Source organism: Panicum virgatum, chromosome 3K (genome assembly GCF_016808335.1).
Source record: "Panicum virgatum strain AP13 chromosome 3K, P.virgatum_v5, whole genome shotgun sequence".
NCBI classification, from domain to species: Eukaryota; Viridiplantae; Streptophyta; class Magnoliopsida; order Poales; family Poaceae; genus Panicum; species Panicum virgatum.
This window is the reverse complement of record NC_053138.1, coordinates 12,981,300-13,000,984: the sequence shown is the minus strand read 5'-3', so window position 1 is coordinate 13,000,984 and position 19,685 is coordinate 12,981,300. Positions and strand designations below refer to the sequence as shown.

Below are 19,685 nucleotides of genomic sequence, written 5' to 3'. Positions count from 1 at the left end.
ATAGCTCCACCGGGCACCGGCTCCAGGGTGCTGCAATAGCGCTACAGTGCCTAAATCCAGAGCATCTCGGAGCTCTTTCCCAAACGGGCTCTCACTCCACAATCCATTGTTTCACTTTGTTATTTCATAGACTCTCATCATATTTGATTCTAAGACTTTACAAGGGTTTGTAACCTTGCATACATAATTTCATCTCTCTTCTCATTAATCCAATATCACATTATCTAAAATGGTAACATAGCACCTTATTTAACTACATGAAACTCTTATAAAACCTCCATCGGGAAGGACATAATAATAAACAAAATAAAGATCACCAGCACGATTTCCCAAACAGTGCAGCTTGGCTGCAACGGCATTACGGCACAGGAAGGCTCAGAGGTCAGAGCAACTGTTCCAATAAGTACAGCACAGCGTTGCATCACCAAAACACTAAAAGCAGATTTCAAAACACTACACTAGTTATCTGCTTCCACCGTCAGATCATGTGCCCATCATCAAATATTGTTGCTGGCAAGGGCGCCGCAGCACAAGCCCATCTACAACATCTAATGTGATGTGGCTCAAAACACATCCACATGATACATCCATCACCATACTATACTAGGCCATACTAGCATTTTCCCAACGCTAAGGCCACAACAGCAACACCTAGGACCAGAGGCCCCCTCGACTCCCCCAGGCAGCCCACTCAGCCTGGGCATCCTCATTTAACTGGGAAGCTTAGGGCTTCATTAATCCTACTGAAAACAACTCGGAGAGGGATGCATGCGACAGTTGCTCCCGAGACATTCCCCACTGCCGACTTCCTGTCGCCGCCATCTCTTTGACCCGAAGCAAAAGAGGAAAGCCTCCGCATCTTTCTTGATGAGGATGCTGGCTTTTTCGTATGCGGCTGCCATAACTTGTCCACTTCTTTCTTTGAGGTCTTTCTGCTGCGGTTTTTGGATTTTGCCCGGCATGCCTGTGGCGGTGGTGGCACAAGGTACTGCAGGCCCTCCGTTTCGTCCCTCTTCAGTATCATTCCATCCACACTGCTTGTCACTGGATGCTGGTCATCTCTACTTGATAAAGGATGGTCAAACACATCATAGCAGACCTCCACAGAGACTGGATACCCCACAACGGGCTTACGGTTCCATTTACTCATAAGAGAAACGAGGGGCACCCGACGCCCCATGTTGCTGCTCCCCAGGACACTCAACTCCACATCATAAAGGATGGGATTCAAATGCAGTGTCTTGATTGGCTTCACGGCATGGCATCTTTCAAGATCCCATGCTTTCTTTTGGGGTGGCAGTACCTGTAGCGGCAGCTCAAACATCAGAGATGTTATTGAACCACTATCACAATTCGAACGATTGCTCATGGTTTCTGATGACTCTTCAGGATCATGCTTGCTTTTAGAACGTTGCTGCTCAACTGCACCAATACAATCTAAATCTGTAGGAATCACAGCAAGATGTAGTTTACCATCAGCACCAGAGGTCTTGTTCAAAGAATGCTTGTCCAGCCTTTTCTCCAAAAGGACAGCCTCATCTCTTGGTGCTTTGTGTTTTACTGTCTTTGCTTTGTGGTGTTCGTGCTTATCAGAGTCTCTTGTCCTGTTGTTGACCTCCTGATCAACAGAGCTTATGGTTCTCATCTTAATATTTTTGCGGTCGCATTTCACAGCTTTGCTGCAGTCATCAGCTTGCTTATTATGTTTCCAGGTAGGGTGCTTTGCCGACCCACAAAGTTGATATTTCTGCAAATGATCTGGTGAAAATTCAGTTGATAAGTATTGCATTCTTTAGAAGTTCAGAAACAGGAAGAAAAAATTGCACATGCCAGCTATTCAGAAGATTAGGTGTCAAGATACCACAGTGCATCTAAGTAAGAACAAATAAGGCATAACAATAAATCAAATATTGTATACTGAGCAATCAATAATCTATCTATTCCACAAAAAAAATGTTGAATCAGTTTTATACAATGTCAACATACTATGATCAGCAGAGAGTAGTATGATTCTGATCAGCAATATTTAAAAGGGCAACTGCAGGCAGGCCAGATGGTGTCCCTGTTACTATACTTAGCTCAGTGGGACTTTGGACACAAGAAAATTGCCATATGGTAAACATGACCCATCAACAAAACACACAGGCTAGAGGTAACAGCAGCAGGGATATCAAATTAGCAGTGTAACTATCTAATACAAGTGCTGTGTGTATCTTCCAGAAACTATTGAAATTAAACAAGCGGTCACCTATGGTCATACATCTACTTGGACAACCTAAAAGACAATTGCTGCTGTTAGCAAAGCAGGTTTACCTGGTTCCAAGATACTTCGTCCAGCAAGTGGAGTTTCGACTAAATCACCCCCATGATGGAAATCATCAGTGAGTAACCTGGTCATGCAGGATGTCTCAGTGCCCTTTGCTTGATCTGTTTTGAATGCGGCATGGCGATGGCAGCTGGTCAGGTCCAACGAAGAATCCAAGGTCGAAGTGCCAGAAGAGGTGCTTGAACAAGTAGGCACACTCAAGAAATTTTCATTGGCATTGTGGCCATTTGATCTGGAACCATCCCAAATGTCTCCATTGCAAAGCTCTGATAGAGGTCGGGACCTATCCTTCTTCCTGGGGATTCCACAGGGCTGGTCCTGATGCACAGCTGCATGCTTCCTCTTTGTGGAGGCAGGAGACAGCATACTTGTTTCCACCCGGTCAACATTAGGCAGATCATCATACTTGGGAGCAGAGATTGTGCGGGCATGGGGGAAGTCCGTTGGGGGAACAGTTTTGGATCCAATATCCCTGAGGTCCCTCATACGGCGGGACCCTCCTTTGGGCACATCGTCCTCGGAGTCATAGGGCGTCTTGCGCTTCCTCTTGGTCTTGGGCGGAGGCAGTGGCGGCGGCGGCTGGTTGTCAGTAGAAGGATCACTTGCTGCAGCATCTTTGACTTGTCCGTTGGGGATTTCAATTTTGGGGTCGGGCGAGCAGGTACCACCATGAAGGTAGGTCTTGCTTGTTGGCTCCAGTTTGCGCTCCCTCTCAATGTCGAGGGCCTGGAGAATGGCGTCCTCCATGCGAGCGTACCTGCCCTTGTTGGAGTTCCAGCTGGTCTTGTTGCCGGTTGCCGCGAGGACGTTGGTGATGCGCTCTTCGAACACGGGCTCCCCACAGCGGAAGGGCTTGACGCGCTTGCACCGGTCGAGGTTACACCAGTCGCTGTGGCAACGAATTATCCCCTTGTTAATTTCACTGGAAGTGGCAAGGCGAGGACTGACACACTAGTACCCTAACTAGGTCGGGGGGAGTAGGAAGAGGATAGAGGAGAGCATACACGTAGGTTTGCCCGTCGCGGCGGCGTCCGAGGAGCATGATGGGGGTGGCGGCGCAGCGCGGCAGAGTGGCGCAGTTGCTGGGAACGTCCTGCGGCGAGATGACGATGCTGGGCCACCAGGTGCCGTTGGGGCGGCGCAGCCACACCAGGGTCCCCTCCGCGGAGACATCGACCGCTGGAGACAACTCCGGCTCGGAGGCATCCTCCTCCATGGGCAGCGCCCCCATCTGCGCTCGCGCTCCTATCCGCCCTCCTCTCCGGCAATCTGATCTCCCCGCGCCGCGGCCGACAGCCGAGCAGGGGAGGCCGTGCCGCGCCGCGGCGGAAGTGCGGCCGCGGCCGCGGCGGGGCGGAGGCAGATGCCACCGGCCCCGGTGGTGGCAGCAAGAGGCGAGGTGGAGCAGTGGGGTGGAGTCGGGTAGGGGAAGAGGAGGCTAGGTGGGAGAAAGAGTAGTGACTAAGGAAGGAAAGGCAGGGCAGGTGTGCGACGGAAATGGACCGGACTGGACGGAACCCCCTTGACATGGGCTGCACAAATATGGGCCATCAGAGCCCACCAGCAAACATTGGGCCGATCGGGTCCAGCAAAGCAAGGCCCATTACAACCCTCGATCCGAGGGGAATATATAAATCGCGCTGTCCGGGTGAGATTCCATCGCGTCGTCGTCGAAACCATTTGCCCCTCCCAAATCGAGGAAACCCTAGCCCCCAAATCTCTCATCATACCGCAGCAGCAGCAGCAGCTGGTACTCAACCCTATCCTCTCGTCGAGGCCTCGGCTCCTTCCCCCACCCAAAAACCCAGAACCCCCTCTAATCCGATTCTTTCTTTGCAGTCGCCGCCGCTCCAATCCCCCCTTACTTCCCCAGCTCCGCTCGCTAGATCCATACATGTGAGTAGTAGATTCTCTCTCTCTCTCTCTCTTTTCGTGTGTGTGTCCGGGGCGTTTGAATTTGACCTTCTGGGTGCGTGCGAATCGCGAGATCTGCGAGTCTTGGGTTTCGGCGCTGATTCATGGAAGGTTTTCGCTTGTGCTCAGGATGGGAGAGGCAAAGGAGAACGACGTCTACGAGGAGGAGCTCCTGGACTACGAGGAGGACGACGACAAGACAGTCGATGGCTCCGCCGCCAAGCCCACCGGAGAGGTCGCGAAGAAGTACGCTCTCTCTTACACCTCTACTATAATAGCTTTAACTCTGTTTTCATTTAATTTTGCTGCTTTGAGATGGGGCCTGATCTGAACTGTACTCACACCTGTTGTTCCGTTCGAACAACCAGGGGCTACGTCGGCATCCACAGTTCCGGGTTCAGAGACTTCCTTCTCAAGCCAGAGCTGCTTCGTGCTATCCAGGACTGCGGTTTTGAGCATCCATCCGAAGGCAAGCTTCTCCTTTACTGTCCCGTCTATTGTTTTAACCGTTGACTTACCTGCTAGTGCCATATCTCGTTGTCCTGCTGGAGAACCAGAATTGGGTGCAGAAACTTGATGTGTGGCCCATGGGTTTTCTAGCAGATTCGCTTGTTACTGTTAGTTAGGCAGTGACTTCAATTTTGAGAAGATTAATAATTGGAATTTTTTATAGAGCCATATCCTATTAGTTCTGCTGTGGTTTACAACTATGAGGTGAAAGATAGCAGTAAATTAGCTCTTCTACCCTATGCCATGATGTTATGAATCCACTTCTTAAGGAGGTGTTGGAATAAAGCATGCTGCCTTGACTATCTCCCATGGTCATATATGTAAACAAGTTCTAGATTTTGGGTTTCGGTTGCGTGTGCTGTTGCATGCTTCACTGCTGTGTGGAGTCTATTTGCATCATTCTTTATCACGGAGTAGTTTGTAACATTCTCTTGTCTGTTTGCAGGTACAGTTTCTTCTGATACTCCATGTTGGAGCAGAATATGGACATATGGTAACACTTTCCATTATCATGGACCAAGACACTTTTACTCACTGGGGTGCTGCTCCAATTTCTTTTGGTTCCACATCAGTGCAACACGAGTGCATCCCTCAAGCAATTCTTGGGATGGATGTCATATGCCAAGCAAAATCTGGGATGGGGAAGACTGCAGTTTTTGTCCTTTCATCTCTCCAACAGATTGACCCTGTTGCGGGTCAAGTAGCAGCACTTGTGTTGTGCCACACAAGGGAACTGGCCTACCAGGTTTGTAGCTGCAGATTAAGTATTTGCTAGTTTTCTTCACAGATCTGCATTCGACTTAATTATTTTCTGCTCATATCTTCAGATCTGCCATGAGTTTGAGAGGTTCAGCAAATATCTGCCTGAAGTTAAAGTTGCTGTCTTCTACGGAGGAGTTCACATCAGGAAGCATAAAGATTTGCTGAAGAATGAGTGCCCTCATATTGTTGTTGGCACACCTGGAAGGATACTTGCTCTTGCCAGAGAGAAGGATCTCTCACTCAAGAATGTGCGGCATTTCATCCTTGATGAATGTGACAAGATGCTCGAGTCACTTGGTAATTTTGCATCTACCGTTGTCAACCCATTTAATTATGATTGGCCCCCCTTTCCCCCCACGATGTCCCTTACAAGTATGTATATATGCAGATATGCGGAGAGATGTCCAGGAGATCTTCAAAATGACTCCTCATGATAAGCAAGTCATGATGTTTTCTGCAACACTCAGCAAGGAGATACGTCCTGTATGCAAGAAGTTTATGCAAGATGTAATGTTCTGCAGCCTTCCCCAGCTCTCCCTTCCACAGTTGATCGTATTTAATTCCATTGCTCCAGTGGTCGTCTTGTAGCTGCTACTCATTTACTGGCATCAGAGTTGCCATTGTGTCATCTGCTGCCTCTAGGTGAAGGCATTCCGGTTTCTAGTGTCACAATGTGTAGTATGTAGTCAGTTGTTTTCTCCTTTCCTTTTTAATCGAAAACCACCGGTGCTGTAGAAGGTGGAGAGGTAGAGAGTCCAAACTTTTGAATTTTTGGCAATGTGTTGGCAACTGGGGGCAGATAAAGGAGGTTGCCTCCTGTTCTGAAGATGCAATCACATGCTCCTGGTCAACATCTCTCCAATTTGCTGCACACTCCATGTTCACTTGGTTTTACTCCATTGGACTTGACTGCTGGTTCTGGTTCTCCATCTCTCTTGGGCTGGTGGATAAAGAAGCTTTCTTTTGCTGGGATTGAATTTTGAGAAGCACTGTTGCAAAATGTAAAGCAGTTTTGAAGAGGTTCTAGTGAGGAACAGTGCATAAGTCAACTTCTATATGGAGGCTGCATATTCTGACAGAGGGATTAATATACCATTCTTTTGGTATATACTGCAAGATTGATGCTGGAATGCTAATTTCTTCTATCTATGATTTCTTCCCTTACAGCCAATGGAAATTTATGTCGATGATGAGGCAAAATTGACCCTCCATGGGCTTGTACAGGTAAGAATAGAATTATTTGCTCTTTGTGAGAATGCACATGTTTTTATGTATTTGGCATATCTAGATAATTCTATTCATTTTTTTGCAGCACTACATAAAACTTAGCGAGGCAGAGAAGAACAGGAAACTGAACGATCTGTTGGATGCTCTTGATTTCAACCAAGTTGTGATATTCGTGAAGAGTGTTAGCAGAGCTGCAGAACTGAATAAGTTGCTTTGCGAGTGCAACTTCCCTTCAATCTGCATCCATTCTGGGATGACCCAGGAAGAAAGGTGTGTTCACTTTGCCCTCCATACAGTTATTAGTGTCTCGAGAATGGTCTAGTTTGTTGCTTAGGTGTGAGCAATTGGTTGTTAGGCACCTAGTTCATCGTTGTATTTTAGTGAACTCATTTTGCATTGTTTTCCTTCCGTACGACATTCCTTCCTCGTAGGCTTCATTATATCATCTCTTTTTTGTTAGTTTGTACCGTTTATTCTATGTATCTCGGAGAAGCGCTTGCAATCACTAGGCTTTGTTTCGTTGTTATTAAGTATATGAATTGCTAGTTGGGTACTTGCCACAACACATTCTTTCCGGCCTTTGTGAACATGTTTTCTTTTGGCAGATTAACCCGGTACAAGAACTTCAAGGAAGGCCACAAGAGAATTCTGGTGGCTACTGATTTAGTTGGCAGGGGCATTGATATTGAGCGTGTGAACATCGTTATAAACTATGACATGCCTGACTCTGCTGATACATATTTGCACAGGGTAACCTTCGATTGGTGTAATGCTAGGTTCCCTAATATATTCTGTTGCTGATGATTCCTTGATACCTGTTGCAGGTTGGAAGGGCTGGTCGTTTTGGCACAAAGGGGCTTGCAATTACCTTTGTTTCCTCGGCCTCGGATTCTGATGTTCTTAACCAAGTATGTGCCTGCCTGCTATTAGTTTGGTTGCCGCCCACATCATTGAGTTTGTCCTAACAATGTTTTCTTATGTTTGATAGGTGCAAGAAAGGTTCGAGGTGGACATAAAGGAACTGCCTGAGCAAATTGACACCTCCACATACAGTAAGTGGTGCTACCTTGATGTTGAGATACTAATAGCCTGTGCCTTTGACTGTGGGTTATATAATGTGTCCTGATATGGATCTTGTGTTGTGATTGCCAGTGCCATCATAAGCGGCCAAGTTGCTGCTGCCACGCATTCTCTCCGTGCTTCAATGGTGGAGAATTTAGCAGGAGAGGGGAGTGCGCAGGCTCGAGGTTGTCACTGCTGTGACACTTCTGGGACTAATGCATTATGGAGGAATTTGTGTTGCCTCCTGTACTTTAAACGGCAGTCTTGATGCTGATCTGTACCTTAAGACTACTTTCCATTTTGGTGTTTGTATGCGGATCTATCTTGTGCTGTTATGTTATGTTAGGATTTTGCTTTTGCCTAAAGTAATTGCCTTGATGTATGAGTGAGCTGTTTCCTGTGTTGCATCGTGTTTTGAGTTGATTTGTCTCGAGGGTGTTGTTCCATCATAGGAGGTTGAACTTCCTGCTCTGCTTTAGCTGAATGGATTTTCCCGCGATAGTTCCTTTCTGATGTATTGTCCATCCTTCCCTTGATAACAGATATATTGTTTATCTTAGCTAGCCGCTAAATGTTGCTGAAGATTGTTCCTATGATCTGATCAGATGTATTCTGGATGAATAGGAGTTGCAAATAAAAGAAGATTTTATTGCTGAAGATTCTTCCGATCTGTTTTGCTGCTTGATTTTATTGCTCGTATGCGTTTCTTTTTGTTGTGCTGTGTGTTTTACAGTATCAGTTGAAATACGCAGGATGGAAAATGCCATGGTTTCCGAACAAGAGATCTAGTTCGTTTTTGTATGTATATTACAGTGAGTGGCGGCATGTTATCACCGCTCTATACTTTTTTCTGATACAATACAAGGGCACATTGCTCCTCAAGAGGCAAGTCCAGCGGGCAATGCTCTAGTATAACTTATACTAGACAATCAGATGCTGCTAACCAGCATTGTGCTAACATTATACACATAATTATTATTGTTTTGGGCTGGCACAGATCTTATTCATTTCCCTCTGCAATCCACAAGAAGCAGATGCATACATAAGGGGCATATATGTATGCTGGACTCGCCTCGCCATACATGGTCAGCTCATCATACTCAGGCAAAAACTTTCTCCGCGAAGATATCGAGCAGCGATAGCGCCTGCATCCACATAAAAAAAAAGAATTAGCCCTTGTTTTCTCACCCACTGTAATTTCTGTTCCTGCAAAGTTTTTTTTTAATTTGGTAAAGTGAGAGCAGCTAACCTCAGGGACACTGAGCTCCAGCCTGAACTTGGGGCCGTCGTAGTGGTGGAGGATGGGGCGGAATGCGTCCTCCTCCAGCGGGTCGCAGATCTTCCTCGTTGCGACCTTCACCTGTTGAGATCCACAAACGGATTAGATTAGGTTATAGTATTAGACTGATTGCACATGGTAATCAGATCGAGATGGAGACGGACAAACAGATGACGGACAGCTCAAGGCACTGCTTTTTTCTTTATGCTGTTTGGCTTTTGTGCGTGTGTGCATGACAAGACTAGGCCAGTAAGGCAAAAGCTTGACAAGGTCACGTTCAAACAACCAACCGATCCAACTTGATTGATCGATAAGGTCGGCCAACCACCTTGACAATTAGGCGTATTACTTTTCTGTGCGTCTAAGCTAAACTAGTGACCCTCTTCTTTGCTTTTGACAAATTAGGCCAGCTTGACAGGATCACTTCAACCAACCAATCTAATCTCTCTTTTTTGGATGAACTAATCTGTTTCTGAGGAATAAGAGTTACTCCTTTTCTAGTACAGGCTATCGCTAAAAAAAGGATGAACAACATCCTTGAATCTTGCTATTTTCAATTATTGAGGATGATTTTGAATTTTGATTGATACCTGAGCGGGGAAACGGGACTCTCCGGGGCACTTCTTGTCCTCCCAAGCTGTTGGATCGATGTTGGATCCTCCGAAGCTTGCGGCCTGCGTGCGATCAAATTTCAGTAATCCTGAAGCAGTGAAAATATGCCCTGATGGCTATGCTGCTAAGAAAAAAAGTATTGAACCTCAAAGATGCCGTGGAGCTGATGGGTGGAATAGTTGTAGAGGAAGAGGGGTAAGCCTGGCCTGATGGCCCTCACCGAGTCTCTGTACCTCGACGGCAGCCCTGCGATCAAAGCAATCCATCAATTCAATATTCCGATAGAATCGAACAATAAAATCCCAAGCTTGAATTTGTTCTTGGGTTCAATTGAGCGTTGGATGCTGGAATCAATCCAATCCAATCGAATCCGTGCACGCAAGTGGGACGACGGCGTACCGAAGAGCTGCCTCTTGAGGTTCTCCTCCATGGTGTCGTTGTTGCAGACGAAGATGTACCCACCGATGGCCTCGCCCCTGGGCAGCGCCTCCGACGCCGGCAGGCTCTTGAACCTCCTGTCGACGCTGGCGCCGTTGCCGTTGCCGCTGCCGGCACTCTTCTTCTTGTCGTGGGCGGCGGCGTTCTTCTTGCCGGCGCCGAAGCCGCTGTTGCTATTGCTGTTGTTGTTGCTGGCCGCCCTGCCGACGGACTTGTTGAAGTAGCTCTTGATAACGTCGCCGCCGGCGTTGGTGTTGGCGTTCAGAGCGCCGACACTCTTGCTGAAGTAGTAGTCGTTTCCGAGGCCCGCGGCGGGGCCGTTGACGCCCTTGATGAAGGCGAGGCCGCCGGAGTTGTTGGTGTTGCTCTTGGCGTCGGGGGCGCCGGCGGCGGGGAAGTAGTTGTAGCGGTCGGCGTTGGTGGTGGTGGCGTTGCCGAAGGCGAGCTTGCTGCCGGAGCCGATGAGGCCGGGGGCGTTGGCGGTGGCCGGCTTCCACGAGGAGGCGTTGTTGAGGCTCTGGTCGGGCAAGGGGCTATTGGGGGAGGTGGAGGATGACCAGATGGAGTCGGCGATGGAGAGGTTGGAGAAGTTGTTCTGCAGCCGCAGCTGGTCGCTGAACTGCCAGAACTCGCGGTCGTAGCCCTCCATGGCAGCGGATCCCCGGCGAGGGAGGGGGGAGGAGGCTGGCCGGATCTGATGGCCGACGAGGGTGATGATGATGGGGGATGCGATGATGAATTGGAAATGGAAGAAATCGGGGAGCGGGTGCTGGAGCATTTTATATGGAAATTATGAACGTCTTGGATGGGTGCTGGGATGGTGGGTGGGACGGGGACGGGGACACGCGGTTGGACGTGGTTGGGCGGCTGCTGGTGGGCCACGCCCACTACTCGGTGCTTTGTGACCAAGTAACTGGCCCCGGCTCTAGGAAATTTCCTGGAAGATGGAAAGGTTTGGATACTACGGGGCCGGGCCGGGCCGGGCTGGGCTCGGAACGCGTCGTCGGCCCGCGTCTAGAAGGATCAAGCAACCCACAACCAGCAGACTGGCAGACTGTGACCCCTGCGCTGCGACCAATTTCCCTTCTCGATCCCTCGGCTCAGCTTTTTTTTTTAAGGCTGTTCGGCTGATAAAATCTCGATTTGTCTCGATTTATTTTCTCTTACATAATATTATTTATTCTACTAGTCGAATACTATTCATTTGATCAGCCGATCAACCTCTTAGTTGCTTCTTTAGTTTTGGTTTGACTGCAGGGCTGCAAGTGATGAGTGGTGGAGGATTGATTCACCGGACAAGCGACTCAGTCAACCCTCCATGTCGAACGTACAACTCCTTTTCCCTTACCTTACGATTCCTCTTTCGTTCATTCTCTTCCTTACGTAGCTTCGTAGTATTTGTTCTCTCTCTCTCATGTAGAGTATTTTGGCTATCCGCACACTGCCCACACTTTCCATATATTTAGTGATCTTGTCCTCTTGTACACCAGTCACGTATTCTAGGCGTCGTCGTAGACAACCAACCTAATTAATCGTGGACGCAGTGCTAGCTGTATTGCCTTGCCGGTACTTCATACCGGCCGCTTATTCCCCTTGTTGCCTAGCCAACAAAAGGGAGTAGACTAAAACTTTTTGTTATCTTGCTAGTTGCTAGTGCTAATCAAAGGTACTAGGTCGCTTCATCAATATACAAGTTGTGCAGCAGCATCTGATGTGGATGTGCATGCAATGCATTATTGTGTTCATGAATCGCGAACTCAACCCGTGATGGCCACGGCGGCCAATCGATCGAGCAGCAACGAACGGACTAGCTATCCTGGTGACACGTCGATCGGCACAGGGAAAGAGTGTTAGCTTGACAGGGACATCCGCACATGGCAGATGAGACAAGCAAGCGAGCTAGCTAGGTTACTTTATGCTTTGCTTTGCTTAGTGGGGAAGATACAATTAAGATTAGTAGTGTTGTATGTGTTGCGACGGATGGCAGATCACCACCCACCCAGCATCCAGCATATATATACATTTGAACATCTCTGGCGGACCTAGGTTTTTGATATAGGGTATGCCACGCCAAAATTTTCACATATGAAATGGTATGATCTATTTTTTTCAATTCGACAAAGGACAGTAAAAATTCACCAAGTATTTTGAAATACAAGTTAAAAATAATATATTATCTTGAATTCAACAGTTAAAAGCAGTCTAAAGAAGATTACAATACTAGTTATGCTTATCTGGCCTACGATGTCTAATGGCCATGAAAATCTCCATTATATCATCTTCATGCATTTCAAAAAAATATCCCGCTCAATTAATGCGACAAGACAATCCAAAACAATATCACCAGTTTTATTCCTCTTCTTGGTTTTGACTAAACTCAGAGCTGAAAATACGCTATCAACGGAGGCTGTCGCCCTGCGCTGCGCTGAGGATGAGCCGCTGAGGACGAAAGGGATGGATTGCCGGATTCTAGCCGAGGGGATTCAGGGAACTGGGGAAGGAGCCGTGCAGGCCGCAGGTCTGGGCATCCGGCCGGCAAGCGGCATGCGGCGCTAGTCGGCGCCTCGGCGGCGGCGACTCCGGCAAGGGACGCCGCATCGCCGGCTCGCCGGTCGCCGCCCTGCGGTCTCCACCACCTGTTGGGGCCTGGGGGGCGCCGGATTTGGGTGGGGGGGGGGGGGGCTGGGGGTGATTGAGCGAACGGCAATGGGGACGACGGGGGATTTCGCGAGTGTGCGTGAGCCGTGAGGTCGGAGAGGGAGAGAGAGTTCTCGTTTTTTTTCAGAGGAGTAGACGAGTCGCATGGGCTAGTGAGCTTGGATTTTTTTAATGGACCTGACTTTTCTTAGGGTATGCCGTGGCCCATCGTGTAGGTCCGCCATAATGTGTTGACAGCTCAATAGCAACGATACAAAAATAAGTAAAAGAATCTATCCATCTCACCGTTCGTATACCAGGGGGCACGTCTAAAAACTAGTATATCTCACACAGGGGGCGTTTAGTTCCCAAAAGTGAAAAATTTTGGGTGTGACGTCAATATTTGACCAGATATCGGGAGTGTTTTTCGAACACTAATTAAAAAACTAATTTCAGAACTCACTTGGAAACCGCGAGACGAATCTTTTGAGGCCTTTGACTGCATCATTAGCACATGCGGGTTACTGTAACACTTATGGCTAATCATGTACTAATTAGGCTCAAAAAATTCGTCTCGTCGTGTACATCCAAACTGTGTAATTAATTTTATTATTTAATTATATTTAGTGCTTCATACATGTGTTCAAAGAGGAGGTGAAAATTTTTGGTAACTAAACGGGCTCATAGAGCGATTAGAGCCATAGAGGTCACTAGCGATCATCTGTCTCCATATCTTTTTTTTTCACATTCCACATCGTGGGCACCTTGCCTAAGGATCCGATTTTTATTGTTTTCTGCCGTCCTTATGATTATTATTAGCCCTATCTTTTGATTCTCTCTAATCACAAATACATGCCATCTTTTTTCAAAAACAAAAAAAACTGCTTTGATTGTCGAGACCTAAAACCGCACTTAAGTAGTACTTCTATTCCAAATTGTCTATGCACCTAGATAAACACCATGTCTAGATACACAGTAAAAAGAATTATTGCCAAAAAACCTATAATTTGGAACGAACAGACAACACAATATCTGCGACTCAGGTTGGTAGTTCATGACTCTGACCGAGCAAGCTAGCTAGTACGTGCAGGCTACGCTTACGGGCGCAAAGTTGACAATTTCACGCCGAGACACCACCAGGTCACTGCACACATGCACTCCACTCCGTTTATCTTTCTTTCCCACACCACACAGCTTTGAAAAGGAGCTCTCGGCATGCCCATTGCCCGGCAACAACTATTACTACTATTATCCCGTAGGCTTTCTAGAAGCGAAGGCCAGCCGTCGCTACTGACTGGAGCCCATGCCCATGCCCTAGGGCACAAGGAAGTCGAGGACGGACGTGTACTGTGTGACTTCTGACTTGGAACCCGTCCCCAAGTCATCATCAGGTTAAAATCGGCGAGAGCTTTGCTTCAAAATTCAGTCGTCGGGAGAAGAAGAGGCTAGGCCGGGCCGTTTACCAACCGTTGAAAGCCCAGTTAGGTGCAAGGGGCCCAGCAGGGCAGGCTGGTCCGATTTGCCGCCGCCCCTGCACGCATTGCTGACTGAGCAACGCCTCCAATCACTCTGCACTTTCAGCAGTCAGCCACTGAATGTTACGAGTCAACGCAAGATCGTGCTGTACGTTGCCCACCCATAAATGCAGCAGCTAGCATCCAGTTGGGCTCGCGTTGCAACTGATTAATTAAAACTGCATGCTTTTCTTCAGACAGTATACACACATGGCACCCTTCATTCACGAACAACTTAGTAGTACTACTTGATACGAACATCCAGTTTTGCTTGATTGCCTCTCTGCTCAAGTCCTAATAAGTTAATTAATGCACAGAACGACACATTTACCTTGGTTGGAACACCAACAATGTACACTCGCATCTACAATATAGTACATCTGAACTTAAGCTATAATATATATACCTAATGATTCGATTAACTGCTATTGCGGTGTCCTTTTTTCTTCTTCTTTTGTCACATTAATTATCAGAAAGCATCATCTTCCTTTCATACACATGTAGCCTACTTCGGTTGGACCTCCCACCCAGGGCTCCCTCCAGTGCTCCATGCAAAATTGCAAATGAAGGCCACACCATTCACTCCAAAACAACTCACTGGGAAACGCAGTCCGACTTGTCAGCTCAGGCGCCCTAAATCCTCCACGTGTTGCTTGCTACACCCGGATTGACACCGTCGTTGCCGCCATCTATCATCATGATATATTATGAAAATTACTTAACAAAACATCAAACAGTTGTGCATTATGATCGAAATTGCTGAGACTAGAAATACATACTTGCGCACTGTCTCAAAACAAAAAAGCATATGGCAATGACAACGTAGCAAAACAGAAGCAGCAGTCCCTTCAGATAATGTGATGATCCGTCCTGCAAAATAACACAAAGATGTTGCCTTTTAGTGCTGTTACCGTGGTACCGATAGTAGCACTCTTGATTGCTGGAGGAAAAGGTTTGCTGTATCCCTTCCCTACAAAGAAACCTACAGCATAATCATTTCAACTACTGCTCATGGCCCATGATGCCATGAGTGTTCTGCTTAAAGGAACTTTGTAAAGTACCTTATTTTTCCCAGGATAATTAGATAAGAAGTGCATATAACTAACCGCCCATGATTCATGCTATCAGGGTCAAAAGACGTGCAAAAGAAGGAAATAAACATTACCTGGAGGGTAAAGGTGGTTACAAATATAGCAAGAAACAAAGAACCAGTCTCGAGCAAGTTGAAATCAAGATCCATTGGGACTCCCATGATCCAGCCTACAAGGACACTCAATGGAACCTAGGACATTTCGATTCCAAGATTCAAAGGTTAGTACAAACATCACACGGAACTACATTTAGAGATTTAGTAAATAATACCCACCACAAACATGGAAATCTGCGTGGCAGAACCCAAAGATACTCCGAGGGTGATGTCCTGTTACAATCAGCAATTTTCTGTTAGTTGGGTTACTACCTCAAAATTGCAAAAAGTGAGCAAGGGCTCCTGAAGTTGCCTACCAGCTTGTTCTTAAAAGCAAATATGACTGCACCAGCATGCTCTGCCGCGTTACCAACTATTGGAATCAAGATGATGCTAATGAAGCTCACAGATAGTTCCCATGATTTTGATGCCGCCTGTTAATACAACTACCTATTAGTATATTGCAAGCTGTACTATAACTTAAAACAGTATATCTGTGCTGATTGAAAATGGGAATACAAACATGTACATACCTCAATTGTGCTCACAACAAACTCTGACAATACCGCTGTCATCAGAGTCACGACTCCAAGCCAGATCATTGCACTAGGAAATCCCAAGACGGCCTCATCTTGGGAGACTGAATCATCACCATCATCTTCGACCTATCCATTTGGTTGGATCATGTACTTTTGTTAACCAATTGGTGTTATGCTAGCAGCTCCTGCTTGCTACTAATTAGCAATGTACAGTACACACCTCTTGGGGCTCAAAAAGTTGGCGATGGGTCTTCAATTGGAAGAAAAGGTAGGCAACATAAGCTAGGAGCATGACAACGCTGCATGCTCGGGATAGCTCCAATCCTGCATCCCAAGAGACCACTGCATGCTTCCCGGAGCTCTCAGCATACCTCAGCATCAGTGGCAGAGAATGACAAAGCACACCGAGAATCAGAAGTCCTGTGCTCACATCTGCCTGCATCTGTTACATAACAAAACCAGACGCTCCTTTTAGTAAGATACCAGAAAACTTTTGTGTTTCCAAGAATAGCCTAATAGGTGGGAAGTAGCTGAGTTAGTTACTCTGTCGTAAGGCTGCTCGGTTCCAAGGTTAGCCAGACCACCGAGGAAAAGGGAGGTTCCAAGCACAAGCAACAAGTTGGACAAGATGGAACCAAGCAGGGAGCATTTCACCACCACTACCTTGCCTTCGTACAGGGCAAAGATTGCGATTATGACCTCTGTTACATTCCCAAATGTTGCATTCAACAGACCACCCACTGCAATATACTTAGGTAGGTTAAACTAAATATAAAGGCTGTGGGCTAGATTACAAGATCTGATGTCAAATTTGTTACCAGTAGGTCCTGTGTAAAATGCAACCTGCCTGCAACACATTAACAGAGATGTTTATCAAAACACAGATAATAACACGACAAAAGATGAAACAATAGTCTGAACGAAACTTACTCCGTCAGGAAGCTTAGTCGCTCAGCAAGAGGAACTAGACCAATTAAGCTAAGAACAAATACCCACTCCTGTTAAATTTCAAGAACAAAGCATATGTTTAGAAATTGGAGAAGGCATAATCATACATTGGCTGCCAATAATTACTTCCTTCCTTCAGATTTAATTTTGATGAAATGCAATACTGAGGTGTAATCCAGGAGTTTCCTCTTCTCATGTTAAAACTAAGGACATAATCGCCAAATGGCTATGGAACAAAATAATCGAGCCTCGTGCGCAACAAGCATTCACTGATGTGCAAGATCTTGTCTGCATGACATGTTTTTGGACGAGGACAGACAAGAACATTGTATGCAAAGCTACCACACATGTCGAACAGGACCGTGGTAAAAGACAATAAAGCCCCCTCTTCTCAAAATTCTACTTTCGCTGGAGGAACTATATATCGCCGTACCTAGTGAAAGTTTAAATCTGCTGAGCTGGAGGTAAGACTCCGTGATGTGTTGCCAACACTTACATGGTCAACGCAAAGAAACTAGTGGCCATTTAGTGAGCTCAAATTATGGCAAAGGAGAACATTGTGTGATGGAGGAATGTAAGCAGGTTGTTAGATGTGTGCAGGACGTGGGGAAAGCATGCATGTGATTGTCGTATTAGTCTAGTTGGTGCTATTCCCTTCCATGATTCCATCTGTTTGAGATTGAATAGAATTTAACAGGAACAAGCTAGCGCACATGGTCACATGTCAATCCTTACTAGAAATCTAATCATCACCGGAGTGCTGTGCTCCCTTCACGCGTTGTCCTGTTGTATGGGTACTTTATGCAACAAAGCGTTGGGCTTTCAATTTTTTACTGTTGACATGAAGGCTATGTGATTGAGAAGTGGCTGGCAAGCAGAGATTTCCAGTAAAAGGAAGAATTGAGAGAGAGCTGGCAGTCAATGAAGGCGGCACATGAAGTGACGCAATCTTGTCTCCTGGGCCTGGCTGGCTCGCGTGATCGAAACGCAACTTTTATTCGTATCGCGGTTTCTCTTTATGTTCCTGTTGGGTGATGGTCACTTGGTGAGGGCATGGATCGAAGGAGACGGCGAAATTGAGGAACTGATGCTCTGAAATGGTTGAGATTGAAGGAAGGAGCGCGAAATTGAAGCCAAAAACCAAATGCAATCACAGGAGGAGGGGGAACAGAAGGCGGTAGCCAAGTACAACTTGCCTGTCCGAAGTGGAAGATGCGCGCGGCGAGCGCGAGGATGACGGCGGGGAAGAGGAGGACGAGCTTGGTGCCGAGCAGGACCTCCTGGAGGTTGTCGAGGAGCCGCCGCAGCGGCGCGCAGGGGACCTTGCGGAGGAGGGCGAGGTCGGACTTCTTGCGGAGCGAGGAGGAGGACATGTTGTGGGCCGTGCGGCCGAGGTGGCGGGCGGCGATCTCCTTGGCGCCGGGCTCGAGGAGCCCCGCGGAAGCGGCGGCCGTGGCGGCGGGGTCGTCCATGCCGGTAAGCCAGCGCCGCCTCTGCTCCTCCCTCCCGACGGCGGCTCCGCCACGGCAAGGCAGCGGGGGGCCGGGGGCGCTGGAGTTTGTGTGCGCCGCTCCAGCGGGCATGTTGGGGGCGTCGCCTGGCTTTGGCTTGGCCAGTTGGCTGGACTCGGCGGCTGGGGCTGCGCTGACGGTGGGCCTCCCCCGTCAGTCAGCCAGCGAGCCCCCTTCCTCCTCGTACACGTCCACACCGCAATTGCCTACCGGCACGCCTCGCGCCGTAGAAAGAGAGCCGCCGGGTCGGACCGGAACGTCGTGGTGTGGAATTGGATGCTCAGAGCAATGGCGATGTGGCAAGATAAAGATGATGATGATGAAGGGATCGGACGCGAGAGAGAGAGAGAGAGCGCCATGCACATGGTGCACTTCAGCAGGTGATCATGACATGAGGGGAGGTCGTCGTGTTCGCGTCGTGCTCTTTTTCCTTTTTTTTTTTTGAGAGAGAGCCGGATGATGCAAGCAGCAATGGATGATCCCCCCGTCGGCTTTGCCTTAAGATCGGATTCAGATTTTTTTAATTACACAGTATAATTAAGATACTCATAACGCACGCACACTTATACCCTATAAATACTTATACCCTATAAATACATGTACGCAAACTCTATTCAGATTGACAAAAATCACTACAGGCGTCTTACTGTCGACGAAAATGTCGCCTACTACTGAATGCACAACGCTATTAAATTTTAAAATATTTATTTTTATAGGGAGTCAAACGCAGAACTTCATGCTATGACTCATGTAACTAACCCTTCGCAAGATCGGATCCGGTTGTTCGTGCAAAAAAAATTTGTTCGTCGAAAGAAGATCCGATCCAGTAGTTGCAGCCTGCTTTATTCGTGCCGTCAAGGCCCAGAAATCGTTCTGTGCGTGAAGGCCGGCCGGGCTTTTTTTTTTTTGCCAAGATCTGATACAGCTCGTTCTCATTTGTTATTGCCACGGGCCGGGGTCCAACTTTGTGTGAAGGCGCGCGCGCACAGACACGCTCTCGTCTCGAAATGAAGCCCAACTTTGTTATCTACCAGAGGGGATTGTTAGCTGCTTACCCCTTCTGCTCTTCTATGATCTGCATTGTTGGAGGGCTCCGGAGATCAAAATCCTTGGATATTTCAGGACCCGACCCCTTGCACTACATCCTCTATCCTTTCTTTTGTCACCAAGAATTGCAGCGCCCAACTCCGAGTCTCCGTCTTCTCACACCAGTCTCAGTG

At 47.5% G+C, this 19,685-nt stretch overlaps 4 protein-coding genes across 8 annotated transcripts; 1 reads left to right on the top strand and 3 right to left on the bottom strand.

Annotated features, from left to right (window-relative positions):
- Positions 1–325: 325 nt before the first annotated feature.
- LOC120700426 (uncharacterized protein At1g51745-like) lies at positions 326–3,792 on the bottom strand. 2 transcript variants are annotated; one of them, XM_039984659.1, is made up of 3 exons: positions 3,331–3,788; positions 2,314–3,215; positions 326–1,758 (listed from the first exon to the last, which is right to left on the bottom strand). In XM_039984659.1, exons 1-3 carry the CDS (start codon positions 3,555–3,557, stop codon positions 707–709), a joined length of 2,181 nt encoding a protein of 726 aa, XP_039840593.1. In that variant the 5' UTR covers positions 3,558–3,788; the 3' UTR covers positions 326–706. The 2 variants fall into 2 exon arrangements, with proteins under 2 accessions (XP_039840593.1, XP_039840594.1); XM_039984660.1 differs by having other exon boundaries at positions 1,514–1,747; positions 3,331–3,792.
- Positions 3,793–3,962: 170 nt separating this feature from the next.
- Positions 3,963–8,312, top strand: LOC120700428 (DEAD-box ATP-dependent RNA helicase 15-like). Of its 4 annotated transcripts, none has more exons than XM_039984663.1 (13): positions 3,963–4,076; positions 4,166–4,222; positions 4,370–4,486; positions 4,609–4,709; positions 5,196–5,495; positions 5,578–5,809; positions 5,901–6,019; positions 6,680–6,736; positions 6,825–7,009; positions 7,345–7,489; positions 7,564–7,647; positions 7,728–7,791; positions 7,892–8,311. In XM_039984663.1, exons 3-13 carry the CDS (start codon positions 4,447–4,449, stop codon positions 7,900–7,902), a joined length of 1,338 nt encoding a protein of 445 aa, XP_039840597.1. In that variant the 5' UTR covers positions 3,963–4,076; positions 4,166–4,222; positions 4,370–4,446; the 3' UTR covers positions 7,903–8,311. The 4 variants fall into 4 exon arrangements, with proteins under 4 accessions (XP_039840597.1, XP_039840598.1, XP_039840599.1 ...); XM_039984664.1 differs by having other exon boundaries at positions 3,964–4,076; positions 5,323–5,495; XM_039984665.1 differs by having other exon boundaries at positions 3,970–4,222; positions 5,323–5,495.
- A 255-nt stretch (positions 8,313–8,567) lies between these two features.
- On the bottom strand, positions 8,568–10,893 carry LOC120700429 (B2 protein-like). The gene is made up of 5 exons (XM_039984666.1): positions 10,092–10,893; positions 9,838–9,938; positions 9,671–9,754; positions 9,051–9,161; positions 8,568–8,946 (listed from the first exon to the last, which is right to left on the bottom strand). Exons 1-5 carry the CDS (start codon positions 10,777–10,779, stop codon positions 8,902–8,904), a joined length of 1,029 nt encoding a protein of 342 aa, XP_039840600.1. The 5' UTR covers positions 10,780–10,893; the 3' UTR covers positions 8,568–8,901.
- A 3,591-nt stretch (positions 10,894–14,484) lies between these two features.
- Positions 14,485–18,554, bottom strand: LOC120700427 (vacuolar cation/proton exchanger 1b-like). The gene is made up of 11 exons (XM_039984661.1): positions 18,151–18,554; positions 16,937–17,004; positions 16,825–16,853; positions 16,550–16,746; positions 16,227–16,448; positions 16,001–16,132; positions 15,785–15,901; positions 15,648–15,701; positions 15,447–15,563; positions 15,061–15,151; positions 14,485–14,970 (listed from the first exon to the last, which is right to left on the bottom strand). The coding sequence occupies exons 1-11, from the start codon at positions 18,535–18,537 to the stop codon at positions 14,915–14,917; spliced, it is 1,470 nt and encodes a 489-aa protein (XP_039840595.1). The 5' UTR covers positions 18,538–18,554; the 3' UTR covers positions 14,485–14,914.
- Positions 18,555–19,685: the final 1,131 nt, after the last annotated feature.